This window comes from Natrix helvetica (assembly GCF_964273705.1).
Source record: "Natrix helvetica genome assembly, chromosome: Z".
Lineage (NCBI taxonomy): Eukaryota > Metazoa > Chordata > Lepidosauria > Squamata > Natricidae > Natrix > Natrix helvetica.
The window spans coordinates 93,266,317-93,283,262 of NC_138554.1; the positions used below are offsets into that span (position 1 = coordinate 93,266,317).

At 44.1% G+C, this 16,946-nt stretch overlaps 1 protein-coding gene across 8 annotated transcripts in view; it reads left to right on the top strand.

The window, feature by feature from the left end:
- The window catches only part of THRB (thyroid hormone receptor beta), a 234,447-nt gene that overhangs the window by 120,648 nt on the left and 96,853 nt on the right, over window positions 1–16,946 (top strand). For 7 of the 8 annotated variants that reach the window (XM_081932906.1, XM_081932904.1, XM_081932908.1 and 4 more), the window contains one exon: window positions 10,699–10,793. In XM_081932906.1, the coding sequence (XP_081789032.1) occupies window positions 10,785–10,793 (9 nt within the window). In that variant the 5' untranslated portion in view covers window positions 10,699–10,784. Of the gene's footprint in view, window positions 1–10,698; window positions 10,794–14,629; window positions 14,722–16,946 lie in introns of all 8 variants that reach the window. The other variant, XM_081932909.1, reaches the window with a different exon arrangement.

Consider the following 16,946-nt stretch of genomic DNA (forward strand, 5'->3'; position numbering starts at 1 on the left):
CAGAGTTTGTTTCCCAGTTGATGTCAGGGTAGTTAAAATCTCCCATTACTATTGTGGTGTGCTTCCTACATACCTTAGTTAGCTGACTAGCAAAACGTTCATCTACTTCCTCTGCTTGGTTGGGTGGCCTGTAGTATAGACCTATGGCAACGTCATTTCCCCCATATCTTGAGCTTATCTTCTGGAGTGTTGGCTAGTCTTGCAAACGTGGTGTCATTGCAAATTTGATGAGTTCTCCTTCTGTTTCCTTGTATAAATTATTAATAAAGATATTGAAGAATACAGAGCCTTGGATTACTCCTCTGCATATTTCCCTCCATGTAAATGAAGTTTCATTAAGCTCTACAGGTGAAACTCGAAAAATTAGAATATCATGCAAAAGTTCATTTATTTCAGTAATGCAACTTAAAGGGTGAAACTAATATATGAGATAAGACTCATTACATGCAAAGCAAGATAGTTCAAGCCGTGATTTGTCATAATTGTGATAATTATGGCGTACAGCTCATGAAAACCCCAAATCCACCATCTCGGAAAATTAGAATATTACATGCAATCAATAAAACAAGGATTGTACATAGAACAATATCGGACCTCTGAAAAGTATAAGCATGCATATGTACTCAGTACTTGGTTTGGGCCCCTTTTGCAGCAATTACTGCCTCAATGTGGCGTGGCATGGAAGCTTTCAGCCTGTGGCACTGCTGAGGTGTTATGGAAGACCAGGATGCTTCAATAGCGGCCTTCAGCTCTTCTGCATTGTTCGGTCTCATGTCTCTCATCTTTCTCTTGACAATGCCCCATAGATTCTCTATGGGGTTCAAGTCAGGTGAGTTTGCTGGCCAATCAAGCACAGTAATCCAACAGTCATTGAACCAGGTTTTGGTGCTTTTGGCAGTGTGGGCAGCTGGAAAATGAAGTCAGCATCCCCATAAATCTCGTCTGCAGAAGGAAGCATGAAGTGCTCCAAAATCTCCTGGTAGATGGCTGCATTGATCCTGGTCTCAATGAAGCACAGTGGTCCAAAGTCCTGTTGCTCAGTGCTCCTAAGTCCTCTTTTCTGATGAGAGCAACTTTTGCCAAAAGCACTAAAACCTGGTTCAATGACCATGAGATTACTGTGCTTGATTGGCCTCTCCATTCTTCCTCCATACTCTGGGTCCTTGGTTTCCAAATGAGATGCAAAAGTTGCTCTCATCAGAAAAGAGGACTTTGGACCACTGTGCTTCATTAAGACCAGGGTCAACGCAGCTGTCTACCAGGAGCACTTCATGCATCCTTCCGCAGACAAGTTTATGGGGATGCTGACTTCATTTTCCAGCTGCCCACCCTACCAAAAGCACCAAAATCTGGTTCAATGATCATGGGATTACTTTGCTTGATTGGCAAGCAAACTTGCCTGACCTGAACTCCATAGAGAATCTATGGGGCATTGCCAAGAGAAAGATGAGAGACATGAGACCGAACAATGCAGAAGAGCTGAAGGACGCTATTGAAGCATCCTGGTCTTCCATAACACCTCAGCAGTGTCACAGGCTGATAGCTTCCATGCCACACCACATTGAGGCAGTAATTGCTGCAAAAGGAGCCCAAACCAAGTACTGAGTACATATGCATGCTTTTCAGAGGTCCGATATTGTTCTATGTACAATCCTTGTTTTATTGATAGCATGTAATATTCTAATTTTCTGAGATGGTGGATTTGGGGTTTTCATGAGCTGTACGCCATCATCATCACAATTATGACAAATCACGGCTTGAACTATCTTGCTTTGCATGTAATGAATCTTATCTAATATATTAGTTTTACCTTTTAAGTTGCATTACTGAAATAAATGAACTTTTGCACGATATTCTAATTTTTCGAGTTTCACCTGTACATGTTGAGTGTGATTGGTCAGTCAGTTACGAATCCCTTTGGTGATGATACTGTCTAACCCACATTTTTCTATCTTATGAAATAGTAGTAAGTAGTAGGTTTCTATCTTATGAAGTGTGGTCTACTTTATCAAATGCCTTATTGAAGTCCAATTAAATTATATCCACAGTATTTCTCTGGTCCACTAATTTTGTCACATTTTCAAATGGAAACTACATTAGTACTTTTGCAGTCATCTGGTAGTTTGCCAGTGCTCCAGGAGCTTTGAAACATATAATTCAATGATTCTGACATCATGTCTGCTACTTCCTTCAGATCCTTGGAGTGTAATCCATCTGATGGTGATAATTTGAACTCATATGTGTTGTTCTACCATTTTTTTGCTTGTTTTAATTTGTATTACTATTATGGATTTTACAATGTTTTTTAAATGGGTTAGACTGTTATTTTTTCTTTTTGTGTAAAGAGAGATGCAAAAATTGAATTAGATAGTTCTGCTTTCTCCCTGCTGCTCTGAGGGCTCTCCTCTTTCTTTTGCCTCTCTCTGGCTTCCCACTTGGGGAAAAGTATCTTTTCCCCAAGTGGATTTTATAGTGTCCATCCAGTCAGCTAACATTACTGAAAGTTAGAGTTTTCCTGTACACCGCTTGGAGAGTCCAAGCAATGGGTTAATTCAGTCTGCTTGCCCTTAGGACTGAGGAACTATTTTTCCTTTAGCCACACCTCCTCCTGGTGTGATCAATCCCCCAGAATTCTTCCTCAGTCAGCCCGTTTGGACGTAATTAGCTAGAGCTCTGAGCTGAATTAATCCTTTTTTGGCTTGGACTCTCTATTTGCGTTTTGTTTCTATTTCCTAACATTTCCCCAATTTCGTGAGACGTTTCTATCCTCATCGCTGCGCTTTTCCCCAGCAGTATTTACATTTGAAGGCCAGGAGGTAAGCTGGAAGGTGGTGGGGGGTGCCCCTCAGCCGACCCTTATGGGACGGCTTCGGAGGCCTGCCGCTTGTCGTTTAAAACGGCGCGGCTGCAGCGGCGAGGTTCCTGCGTCCCCAGGCCCCCCGTTTGTTGTTTTAGACGAAGTTTTTTTCGTTCCCCGGCCTGCTAGAGGACCTCTGCCGCAGGGAGGAGTGGGCGATCGTCGCCATTCGAGGCGCGTTCGCTCCTCGCTCTCCCTTAGCCCCACGCTGTTGCGGCGGCCATTTTAGACGTGAAAAAAAGCGCGCCCAGCCATGGCCGCCATTTTGCATCAGCCTCGTTATCAGGAGACCGCTGGAGGTGGCAGGGCCTAGCAAGGGTTTCTCAGGCTGGGATCGCCACCTTCGTCTTTTGCCTATTTTTGCGAGCGGTGCTGGTTCCTGGGCCATACCAACGGTCATTATACCGGCTCAGGGAGGAGGCCTAAGTAAGCACAGGCCAAGCCTTTTTCTAGTTATTCTCCTCCCTGCTTCTCCTGCGGAGCCTTGCGCCTCGGTGCAGGCCCCAATCCTACCCCTGGGCCTCTGACTGGTATTAAGCATGGGATGTTTTCATACGTATTGACTCAATTACTGTGCATATGGCAATTTTGACAAATCTTTTTGTTTTGTTCCCCTTGCAGCAACCCGTCTCTCTCTCTGACTTCTGCCTTGTCATAGCCTTGCTCCATCTTGTGTGGTCATTGACTATGGACCTGCCCAGTCCCCCTGATTCCCAGGATACTAGGCCGAGCCTCTCTCAGGCCCCTAGCAAGGGTTCCTCCTCATCGGGGAGTGGGGGTGCGGGCAAGAGTGGTGGGGGTAGCTCTGGGAAACAGCGTTCCAGAACCCCTTCTGTGGCTGAGGCCAAGGATGCTGAAAGGCGCCAGCGGGCCCTTGACAAGCAGTTTGAGAAGGCCAGACGCCAGGCAGACAGGGAGCAGTCCCTCTCAGGAATCCCTCCCTCCCGAGAAGAGCTCCAGATGGTCCTCGCCGAGGAGGTGGAGTCCCAGGACCTATCCCCAAATAGGTCATTTGCAGAGCCGGCTTCCCCGGCACCCTCTTGGGCCTGTGAGCAGGCCCCTCCCCCTGGGGATGCTAGCATAGATGACATGGAGGGTGAGGCTTCACCCCCCCTAGAGGAGGGCTTGGATACTGATTCTGACTCTGAGGAGTTATCTCCCCGCATGCAGGAACTAATGGCCCGTGCCATTGCCAAGGGCATCACGGAGGCCATGAAATTTAAGAGTCCCACTGCAGTGGCCCCTAAGGGTCCCAAACCCGATCAGGCAGCTCCCCCTCCAAGCAAGCGTGCTCGCCATCCTTCCCTGGAATCCTTGGTGGTCAGCGAGGCCTCTGCCATTGAGGACCCTGACCCGGAGGTGCTAGGTCTCTCGGACGACGAGGACCTTCCCCCTGAAGCGCCCGCCTTTGCGGGTCTGTTCAAGCCCAGCCTTTTCAAATCTGTCCTTCACAAGGTCAAGGCTGCCACCAGGGTGGGGATCAAACCCAAACCGGCCGCGCTGGCGGCGGATGCCACTCCGGCTAATCCCAATGCGGTCATGTTTGATGTCCCAGCACCCCAACAAGAGCTGGTTCCGGTCCCGGGGCTGTTCCTCGACCTAATCCAGTGCCAGTGGGCTCAACCAGCCACGCAGTCCTCTCCCAGTGGGGTAGATAGGAAGCTTTATACTATGGAGCCAGTGCTGGAGGACCTTCTGGCCCTTCCCACTGTCGACCCGCCCATCGCTGCACTCACCTCCAACTCCTCCCTACCGGCCGACCTTCTGGAAGGCCTTAAGGCGGAGGACAAGAAGGCGGAAAAGGCGTGCCACAAGACCCACCTGGCGGCTGCCTGGGCCATCAGGGCCTCTTCATCCGCCTCCTTTTTTAATAGGGCTTCTGTGATCTGGCTGCGCGAGCTCCTAACCAAGCTCCCGGCGGGAGACGTCCGCCTCCACCAGGACGTGTCTAAAATAATCGCGGCCTCCCAATATGCCGCTGACGCATCCCTTAATGCCACTAAATTCGCCTCCAGGGCACTCGGCTCTAATATCACTTCTCGCCGGCTAATCTGGCTCCGACATTGGCAAGCGGACCAGAAAAACAAGTGGAAACTGGCTTCCGCCCCCTTTAAGGGGTCCAAATTATTTGGCGAGTCCCTGGATCCTCTCCTCATCGAGTCCAAGGACAAGAGGAAGATCCTCCCTTCTCTAAACAAGAAGCAGGAATGTAAGACCGCTCCCTATTCTAGGAGCAGTCCTTTCGTGCCTCCGAGCCTTCCACCTCTGCCTCTTCCTTCTCTCCCTCCAATAGGTCCTTCGGTCAGCAGGGCGACAGGTCCCAGGACAGGGCGCCCTTTCGGGACAGAGGCAGGCAGCAGTTCGGCTTCCGCAAGTATAACCGCGGTGGGGCCTCCAACAGGCCGTTCCGTAAGTCAAAGTGACTGCCCGGGCTCGGCGCCCATCGGGGGTCGCCTCCAGCTGTTTGCCTCCCATTGGGCCCAGACAACCGAGGACGCTTGGGTTCTGCAGATAGTCAGGGAAGGCCTCTCCCTGGAGTTCCTGTCCCTCCCCCCCGGACCTTCATCTGGTGCCCAGTCCCATCCTGCCCCCAAAAGAGGGAGCGTATGGACCAGGAAGTCAGACATCTCCTAGACATCAAAGCCGTGGAACCAGTTCCCCAGGGCGAAGAGGGGAGGGGGTTTTACTCCATCCTCTTCCTGGTGCCAAAGAACTCAGGGGGGTGGAGAGCCATCTTGGACCTCAAAAACCTCAACAGGCACATCGCCTACCAGAGGTTCAAGATGCAGTCACTGCAGACCATTCTGGCGGGGATTCGACAGGGAGATCTACTCACATCTATAGATCTCAAAGAGGCATACCTCCACATTCCCATCCGTCCTCAGCACAGAAAGTTCCTGCGCTTCTATTATGCAGGTCGCCACTTCCAGTACAAAGCTCTCCCATTCGGCCTCTCGTCCGCTCCTCGGACATTTACCAAAGTGCTGGCGGTAGTGGCGGCCCAGCTAAGACGCAGGCCCATAAGGCTCCAGTGCTACCTGGACGACATCCTTATCCAGTCGTCGTCCAGGCAGCAGGCATTGCGGGATCTCCAAATCACTATGAGATCCCTCAAAAATCACGGCTTCACTCTAAACCTAGAGAAGAGCCATCTCACTCCAACAAACAGACTTGTACACCTGGGGGCGGTGATAGATACCAACTTGTGCAGGGTTTTCCTCTCCCAAGACAGGTTGACCGGTCTAAGGTCCATGACCCACAAGGTGATGAGCTTGAGGCAGGCTCCAGTGGTCCTTCTGTCGCAGCTGCTGGGAAAAATGATCTCCTGCATTTCCATCGTGCCGTGGGCCCGCCTGCATTCCAGGGCGCTTCAGTGGCTACTGCTGCCGCACCAGAGGGCATCCAGGAGCAACTCTCCCAGGCCGATTCGAGTTACGCCGGAAGTGAAGAGGTCTCTCCGCTGGTGGGTGTCTCCGGCCATCCTCGAGGGCCACCTATTCAAGGAGCCCGAGAGGCTAATCATCACCACAGACGCCAGCCTCTCCGGCTGGGGAGCCCACATGGGTTCCCTGGTTGTCCAGGGCAAGTGGTCCCAAGTGGAAACCAGCTACAGCATCAACCTGCTGGAACTGAGAGCTGCTCGCCTGGCCCTGCACCATTTCAGCCGGTCCATTCATCGTCAACATGTACTTCTGATGACGGACAATGTGGCCACCAAGGCCCACATCAACCGCCAGGGCGGCACCAGATCCAGAGCACTGATGAGAGAGGCAGAGTCCCTGGGTTGCTGGGCGGAGCGCCATCTGGAATCTCTCCGCTCCGACCACATTTCCGGAGTGGACAACACACAGGCAGACTGGTTGAGCAGGACAACCATAGATCCTGCGGAGTGGAAACTGGACCCTCTCCTGTTCCACCAGATGTCCGACAGATTCGGAAATCCGACCATAGACCTGTTTGCGTCCAGGGATAACTAGCAGCTCGACCGCTTCTACTCCCGGTTCTTCACCCCGGGGGCGGAGGGGACAGATGCACTGCGTTGCAAGTGGCCCCGCGAGCTACTGTATGCCTTCCCTCCCCTGCCTCTCCTTCCTCAATTCATTTCCAAAGTCATCGCAGAGGGAGCAGAAGTCCTCCTCGTGGCCCCGCAGGTCGTGGTTCGCCGACCTTGTCCACCTGTCGGTGTCTCCTCCGTGGCGCATCCCTCCGGACCAGATCTCCCTCAGCCAGGGGGCCGTGGTTCATCCAGAGCCCCAGTGGCTCCAGTTGGCCGTCTGGCACTTGAGGGGGACCAACTGAAAGGCCAAGGCCTGTCAGAGGAGGTAGTGAACACCATTCAGGCGGCGAGACGCCCTTCAACCACCAGGATTTATGATGCGTCCTGGGCCGCTTTTGCAAAGTGGTGTGAGGAGCTGCTCATCGAGCCGACGACCGCGCCTGTTTCCAGAGTCCTTGACTTTCTTCAAGCGGGACTCATCAAGGGCCTGGCCCCGAACACCCTTCGACGCCAAGTGGCGGCCTTGTCCACCGTCTGGTCGGGCGACCATCTTTTGCCTCTCAGCAAAATCCCGAAGGTGCGCCTCTTCCTCAAGGGCGCCTCTAACCTTCGCCCTCCCACCGTTCATCGCTACCCCACTTGGCAGCTGTCCGTGGTCCTGCGGGCCCTCTCCGGCCCTCCATTCGAACCTCTACGCACTACTTTTCTTCGATTCCTGACGCTGAAGACGGCCTTCTTGATTGCCATCACGTCAGCTCGCCGGATTTCGGAACTGGCGGCTCTTTCTGTTCGCCAGGACTTGTGCGTCATCCACCCTGACAGGTTCATTTTGAGACTGGACCCGACCTTTACCCCCAAAGTAAACTCATGGTTCCATAGAGCGCAAGACATTGTGTTGCCAAATTTTTGTCCTCATCCGTCGCATCCCAGAGAGCGCTCCTGGCACAATCTTGATGTCAGGAGGGCCCTGAAGGTTTACATTGCTCGTACTGCGGAGTTCAGGAAGTCAGAGGCTCTTTTCCTCTCCTTCCAGCCTGGTTCCCTAGGGAAGAAGGTCTCTTCCTCCACGATTGGCAGGTGGCTTCGTGCCTGCATTGCGACAGCCTATGAAAGTCAATCCAAAGCCGTTCCGCGCGGCATCACCGCACACTCCACACGAAGTGTTGCTACCTCCGCGGCCTGGGCCACCCAGGCCTCGATCCTGGACATCTGCAGGGCCGCTACGTGGTCCTCTCCTTCTCCCTTTGTGCGACACTATAAATTGGACATTTTCGCCTCGGCTGAGGCGTCCTTCGGCAGGCGTGTGCTCCAGGCAGTTGTGTCAGAGACCGAATCCCGGGAGCCTTCTTCTGCCCACCCAGATGGACAATAACTTGGGTATGTCCCATTGCTTGGACTCTCCAAGCGGTGTACAGGAAAATGACCATTGGCTTCCTGAAGGGTCCTTTTCTGTACACCGCGGGAGAGTCCAACCCACCCTGGCTCTCAAGGCCGGGATTCGGGTTCTTCGTGTCAACAGTACATCATCTTGGACACTTCGCTCCGTCCGCACGAACTGACTCTTTCTAAGAATTCTGGGGGATTGATCACACCAGGAGGAGGTGTGGCTAAAGGAAAAATAGTTCCTCAGTCCTAAGGGCAAGCAGACTGAATTAACCCATTGCTTGGACTCTCCCGCGGTGTACAGAAAAGGACCCTTCAGGAAGCCAATGGTCATTCTCTTAGAAATTCTGGCATAGGTATGGATTCAATTCCTGTAGCTAGCTTAAATGGGATGAACCCAGTGCTACTATGTACAGAATTATAATATGCCACTTCTGCAAAAAGCAGGAGTTCCACCCTATTGTCTGCTGATAGTTCACATAGCAATGTCAATATTGGTGTACTATTCAATTAGTTCTCTCCGTTCTGTACCCACCCATCCACTCTGTTAGTACTTGAATGGAACCCTAAGCTAATTCTTTAGGAAATACCTATCCACTTGGTGAACTCCCACCAGAACTTTGCTAAGAACTGTGCCCCCAGTCTGAAATGATACATTTTGGAATTCCATGCAGCTGATAGATGAGCTACCAGTTATCACCAGTTCTTTCTTATAGTCTCTGAACCAATTCATCTTCTTCCAGAGCTTCCCTCAGCTGCCTCTTCCTCCCTCCCTCCCTCCCTCCCTCCCCCTTCCCTCTCTCTCATGCTCTTATATGGGGCATTCAGGAGAGTACATCTGCAAGGAAATTCTTCCCCCCTGGTAAGTACCAAAGAATGAAATTTAACCACTTAAGGTGCGGGCTAGTACTTGTTTAGGGGATAGTTTCCTTGGAGTTTTCAGGGCCTCTAAGTTCTTATGGCCTGCCCACACTTTAAAGGGGATTTTGCTGCCTTCGAGAAATTGCTTCCAGGTCGTCAGCGCCCATCAAACAGCATAAGCCTCTGTTCCCATGTTGCCTAATGTTTTTCAGTGTCACTCAGCTTTTGGGAAATGTAGACACAGGGCTGGAGTGTTCCCTTTGCATTCCTTTGGAGCAGGAAGGCACCCACTGCTTTATAACTAGCATCAGCTTGTATTGTGAAGGGCTCCTCCAGGCCCGGATGTTATAAGAGATGGCTCCTCTGCAAAGAGCTATTTGAGCTTTTTGAAAGCTGCTTGATATTCCATAGTCCAGTTAAGCTGTTGGCTCAGTTTGCCTTCATCCCACCTCCATCTGTTTTTAGTAGTTCGATAATGAGCAGGGCTATTTGCGCAAATGAAGGGATGAACTGCCAGTAGAAGTTGGCAAAGCCCAGGAAGGTCTGCAGCTGTCTTATGGTTTAGATGGCTTCCTAGTCTAGTATTGCTTTCACCTTCCCTGGGTCCAGCTCCACTTCCTCATTCGATACTTGGTACCACAAATAATCCAGACTAGTTTTCTGGAAGTCACATCTGGATAGTTTGGCATAGACCTTGGCTTCCAGTAGCTTCTTCAGCTCTTCCTGTACTAACTTCACATGATCTTCCACTGTCTCAGAATAAATAAGAAATTAGTTAAACAATAGATTCTCTTTCTCCCCACCCTGGATATTCACATTGTCCAATTATATGACTTCCTTTTGTTATGGGAACAGTCCATGTCTCCATCTAAGACCTTGGCGAGGTTCAGGCTCTCACAGTCTGTAGATGAAGGTAAGCATTCCATTTCCCCTCTTCCCACTTGAATGGCAAGATGAAAGTGATGGAACGCAGAAGTAAAGTATTTCAATCTTGGCATTTGGGGTTATTCAAATAACTATTTGTTTCTATGACTGTTAGCAAGTCAGAGCTTTTGTGAGCAAGTCACAATTAGGCAGTGTAGGGTTTCAACTAGTGGCTAATACTAGCAGGCAGGAACTAATCTGTGGAATCCAAAGCTTCTTAGCAAGTCTCTATTATAGTAGATCTAGAAGTGTTTATCTTGTAACTTAGCAATTCTCTGATGTGATCCATGGTTAAATGCTTATCTCTTCCTGAAGTGTATAGGGAATGTCAAGCTAGCAAATGGGTAACACAGCTGTCAAGAATATATCATTGCTTCTGCTGTTGCAGCTTGGGATAGATAATTACAGGATTGCCACAGTAGATCTTACCAAAGTAAATAGAGTGTTTCAGGGATTTTTCTTTGACTCTTCCTCCTCTACAGTTTCAGTAATCTTGTTCATTTTTATGGGACATTTTCAAAGCAGCCCAGAATTTTCCTGCAATGCCAGAGTGCCCATCCAATGAAATTTTCTGTCTACTACAGCATTTGTTTTTTCTTGGGCTAAGCATTTCTTACTGAAGATGGAGAAAAGGTGATCAATGATTATAACCTCAAATCTTTTTTTCTTATTCTAGTTTGCTTGCCAATGAATACCATCATATGGGTAGAAGGTGCCTAAGAAACAGCATTTAAGAAAAGAAAAGAATGTATTAAGAGTTTAATGCTGCAAGTAAGTCAGTATTTTTCTTTCTTGTTATAACAATCGTACTTTAAAAAAAACAGTATTTGTTTTTATTCTTTTCTTTCTGCTGCATGCAGGAAAAAAAGGATTGCATGAAAGGAGTTAAAAAGGTATATGGGTTATCACTGAATATGGATTATTGGGGCAAATGCAGCTCTGTTTATCATTAGTTTCCCCCAATCCACAGCATAAATTTGATTCTATTTTAGCTTACAGGAATTTTTGGATTCTTTTCTCACATTTTTATAGTTAAACAGTGCGCACGTGCGCAGTGCAATAAAAATTGTGTATGCGCAGAAGCAAAAAACAAGAAGCCTATGGCACCGCCCAGAGAACTGGTTCTGGGACTTGGCAGGTCTAGGTCACTGCCGGTTCCAGTGACCTAGGCCACCAAACCACTGCCAGTTCAGCTGAACCGGTAGGAACCCACCACTGGTGCTGGAGATAGTGGTAAAAACTTGTGCTGACCAACTATCAGAGGCCCTAACAAGGATTTTGAACATCTCCCTACAAACGGCCAGTGTTCCATCATGTCTGAAAGCAGCCACTATTATTCTAGTCCTGAAGAAAACAGCAATAAACAGTCTGAATGACTACAGACCCATTGCATTAATGTCTGTATTGATGAAGTGCTTCAAAAGACTGGTTGACCAATATCAGTTCGCCTACAGAGGAAATAGGTTGGTAGACAATGCCATCGCTACTGCCCCTTCATTCTGTAGTGAGTCGTCTAAAGAAACCTGGGAACTACATCAGAATGCTTTTCATATATTACAGCTCAGCTTTTAACACCATTTTGCTGGATATCCTCATCGAAAAGTTGACTGACTTGAATTTCCCTTCTCTCACCTTGATTGGATTACAGACTTTCTGGCAGACTAGTCACAAACAGTGAGTGCTGGGTCTTTCACATCCTCCCTGAAGCTCAGCACTGGCTCTCCTCAGGGCTGTGCTCAGTCGCTACCTGTTCTCATTGTACACATACGACTGCCTATCTTCTGATTCATCTAACATGATAATAGAGTTTGCAGATGATACCATACTGTACTGGGTCTTATTACAGGAGGAGACAAAATAGCTTATGAGAAGAAGTCCAGAAGTTATCCACATGTTGCTCAGAAAACAACTTGCATCTAAACTCTAGCAAGACAAAGGAGATGATGTTAAACTTCCGGAAGCAGAGAGAGGAACCTGTCTCACTCTACATCCAGGGGGATGTATGGAAAGTGTCTCCTCTTTCAAATTTCTGGGAAATTTAGCCTTAGCCAAGATCTCACCTGGAAAAATAACACAATTCAGGTGGTCAGGAAGGCTCAATAGAGACTCCATTTTCTTAGGGTCTTGCAAAAAAATCAAGTGGAACAATGACTGATGAGTTCCTTTTACTGGTCTACGATAGAAGGCATCCTTACATATTGTGTTATGGTATGGTATGCTGGCTTGACAGCTGCGGATAGAAAGGTATTACAGAGGGTGATGAGCACAGCACAAAAAATTATGGGCTGTCACCTGACACCATTGGATGAAATCACCAGGACCCACTGCCTCAACAGAGTGAGGAAATCCTCAGGGATGATTCAAACCCTGGTCAGCACTTCTTTACTCTCCTACTATCGGGCAGAAGATATAAAAGCATAGCTAGCTGAACGAATAGGCTGAAAAATAGATTTTATCCATGGGTTGTCAGACTCCTGAATGCAACATAACACCACATTTAGGTTTAATATGACATATTTGCAGGCCAGCACAACGTGCAACATGTTCATACCGATGTAATATGATATAATGTTACATACATACAGGTATATGGGAATGTGTGTTAGTTATTACTTATTTGGGTTTAGGGATTCAATTTTTTTCATTTGAGTTATTGAGATGTATCTTGTGTTTCAAGAGGCTGCACCAAGGGAGAATAATTCAATTTCATTGTACACATGTTGTGCATTGACAATAAACATTTGATTTGATTTGATTTGATTTGATTTGAGTCTCTCTCCCATCCTAAAATGATAGAGAAGAAAGGATAAGGCAGAAATTAGCAACTTTTTCAGACCATGGGTAATTATCACACTATTTAATATGATGTTATTGGTGCAAAAAGAATTTAAAATAAAAATTAGAAGTAAAGTATTTGGAAATATAAATAATCCTATAATTTTAATAATGTCAAAAGCCATACCTTTCCTTGGTTTTTCCTCTGATAATATTGAATACTTGAAGCAAAATATTAAGATTACTCACACTGCTACAATTCAAGTAAATCTTGAAAGACTATTTATATTTTTAAATTTTTAATACCTGAATTACTTGTAGTAAGGGCTTTTTATGTTTATTTAAGTATTTCCCTTACTATTTGTTAATTTATGCTAATGTTTAAATGTTTTAAACAATTTTGTAATTTAACAAAATTCTGGTTATTTGACAGACTAGAAATAATTGTCTAGAAATATAAAACACAATCACAATTCCTTGAATATTTTAATAATGTGGGCATGGAATAGAATCATGGAATGTAACAATTGGAAATTATCTTGGGGATCACATAGTCCAACCATATTCCCAAAGCAGGTATCCAGTACTATAGCAACTTCCACAGATGGCCATCCAGTCTTTATTTAAATATGTAACAGAAAAGAATCCTACAATTTTCAAGGCAGTCCATTCCATTGTTGAGTTTTCATTAAGAAATTCTTCCTGCTTTCCAGATGAATTGGCTTAAGTAAGGTCACTTTTTCTTGTCCTGTCTTCTGGAACAACTTTGAAAAATTCTGCCCCAATTTCTACACAAAAGCTCCTCTTTTTATCGAAGCTATCATGTCTTCTTGTAATTTTCCCTTCGCAGGTTGAACCATTCCTCATAACTTTTTCACTAGCATGTAATTTGTAAAAATTACAAATGAAACCATAAAAGTTACTTTAAAAAATCATAAACAAAAGCTTTAATGCTAAAGGTTTTAATTTTTGTTTGATTTTTTTTAGTAACTTTTATGGTTTCATTTGTAATTTTTACAAATTTTAATTTTAAAAAAATCTATGCCCAACAAATGCTTGGTTTAAACCTCTAGAAATTAGGAAATATATAAAAATGATAAGCTTAATAGGTACATGAATTAGATGGATTTTTTGTAATTTTAACTCTATCACTTTAATATTTATTCACATGTTTTGGATATTTTTTAAATTTCATCTTAGTTACTATGATTAAATTACTGAAAAGTTTTTAAAATAGCCCAAACTTAAATTTGGCATTATTGTATTTTTCAGTTAAAGAACAATATATTGCTTTTATTATTTTCTAATGTTCCATGGTAGATTCTAATTGGAATTGTTTCTCTCTTTGTGAATATGGTTATCACAGCAGCTTAGTATAAGCCATGCAACTATATGAATAGGCAATAGGAAATTGGACTAGAAAATATAAAATCACAAATAAGAAAAACTGGAAAATGTCTATTATATTAATTGATAGAATTTAATCACTCTTGCAATCAAACTCCAGTCTATTCTAAACATTCTATCCTATACTGTACTGATTTTGATATGAAAGGGGCAATTCTCCTGATAAATATCTAGGTTTTTTAAAATTATTTGATTAATTAATTTTCATAATAGGAGCAGAATTTGAAAATGTTTTGGGAAAAAACCCTTGGTTCAATAGTTAACAACTCTTTCAACTAAATTCAGTTTTAATATGATTTGTGAGTATGTTTGTAAACAAAGAACTTGCTGCTAGTTGAAATAGTAAATCATAGTAAATAATTGTAAAAACTTCATTGATAAATAAAGTTTAGCATAATATCTAAATATATGATATTTCCTTTCAGATGAAACCAGATCTGGGTAAAAACAGTGCTGCTTTAAATTTTCATTGCTGGAAGAGGCAGGGGTTCAGAAACATTTATAGTTATGAGAGTAGGTATCTATACAATTATAGTCAATGTTATTTCTTCCCAATGTTGTTTTCACATTCAGTTTGACATTTAGAACAATTTCTTACTTTTATATAAAAAGTTTTTTTTATTTTTACATATATTAATAACAAATAACCACATGTATAATGTTACATAACCAACATTATTTTATATTATTAAATATTTATGTATATCAATTCGTCTTACCATCAACCCCCAAAAACGATTATTGGCCCTTCTGCTTTCCATACACCATATTTGTACCCTATCCATCACTTTCTTCTCCCTCTTTACTCCTCCTCCCTAGCTCCTCTCTTCCTTCTATTGTTCTTTTCTTCTCTATTTCTTCTTCCTCTCTCCTTCTCCTCTCTTGTCTTTCCACTCCTTCTTTCTCTCATCCTCTCACCCCCTGCCCTCTCTCCTAACTCTCTCTTCTTCCCTTACCTCTCTCCTCTATTCCACACTCTTCATCTCATTTATTTGGTGTATTTCAGCCTCTGAGCAAACTCCCTTTTATATTGATGGTGTTTAAAGTTTCATTTCACCAAATATCTTTAATTTTATCTTTAATTTTACCAAATATCCTCCTCCTTCTTTTCTTAAAAGAAAAAATATATGTACATATATATAGCAATTATATTTTTAAACACACACACCCAACCTATTTTTGGCCGGAATGTGGACCTGATTACAATTCCCAGCTATTCTCATCATAATATTATATAGTTATACATCATTACACACTCCACATTTTTAGTTCTGTCTTTGTAGTCTCAATAATTTTAAATTGTAAGTGTGTTTCATGTTCCCCCTCCATTTTTCCATATCTTAACTTAGCTTATCTTTAATTGTCTTTAAATAACAATCCTTACTGTTTAATGTTCATTACAATTCCATTGATCTGCTATGTAGAATAACAAGCAATACACACCTCACTTTGTTCATCTTCTTAAGAATTCTATATGCATCCATATTTCGTATATTTTAACCCATATGTAATTATCTTTCCATTATCATATTCAATCAGTTAGCAACTCAGTTTAATTATCATGTAAAGGAGTAAATCACATACCTCAACTTTATCTTCTCCACGTAACAATTTCTAAATAGCTGATTTTTTCCTACTAAGTCTTTTGTCCCAATTCTCTATTCCTGTCTCCTCCCTTTTCTTTATTGGGACATGTCCACCCTCTTCAATTTCCCTCAAGCCACTGCCAAACTCAGTGAAATTTTTTGTCTGCTTTTTATTTACCACGTTTTCTACCCTTTCATTATCCTCTCCCTCTTCTTCATTTGCTTCCTGCCTCTCCTCAGATTCTAACTTCAAAGTTCTATTTAAACTTAATTGTAATGATTTATGCATATTTTATATAATTTCACATAATTCTTCAAATTCCCACCTCTCCATAATGTCCAATTCCAAAATTACAGTTAGTTGTACGGTTAATTATAATTTAAATCCCAAATTTCCCAAGGTTCTTCTTATTTCACAGTTCTGGTCCAACTTAAATTCTGATTCAGCTAAAATGGAGAGGAAGAAAAGAGGGAGACATCTTGACCACTTCACTTCCTTTGTTATTTGTTCTAAAACTCTATATTTTTTGGTCTTAATTCCCCCCCCCCCTTGTTATATTCCACCTCTTGTTGGTTAGAGTTGCTTAAAATATATTAATTAGAAGAAACTCTAACAAAGCAAGTTTCCTTGGTGTGTTTTTAACTTTTGTTTCTCTTCACCGCTTTTTCCAAGTTCTGTTTTATGTCAGTTGGTTTTTGCGAAGTTTTCACATTCCATTCATTGCTCAGACAAGATTGGATTGTAAGTGAGAAAATAGTGCTTTTTTCTTGATTTTTTTCCTTGTTACATTCCACCTCTCATTAATTAGAATTGCTTAAGATATGTGAATTAGAAGAGGCTCGAACAAAGCAAGTCTCCTTGGTATGTTTTAACTTCTGTTTCACCCCTCCTTCTTCCATTCCTTTGTAGAGTTCCTAATTGTCAATTAATCTCTTTTAAAGACAAAATCTTTTCAAATCCAAATTCGAAGTTTGTGTTAAAAAGCGTTAGTCAATTATCTGTTTCTTTCTTTCTGTCTCCAAGTTGTTTAAAACAAAGAGTACTTTCTGGTCTTAATGATTTTAACCACCATTTTTTCCCTTTCTTTCTTTCTTTCTTTCTTTCTTTCTTTCTTTCTTTCTTTCTTTCTTTCTTTCTTTCTTTCTTTCTTTCTTT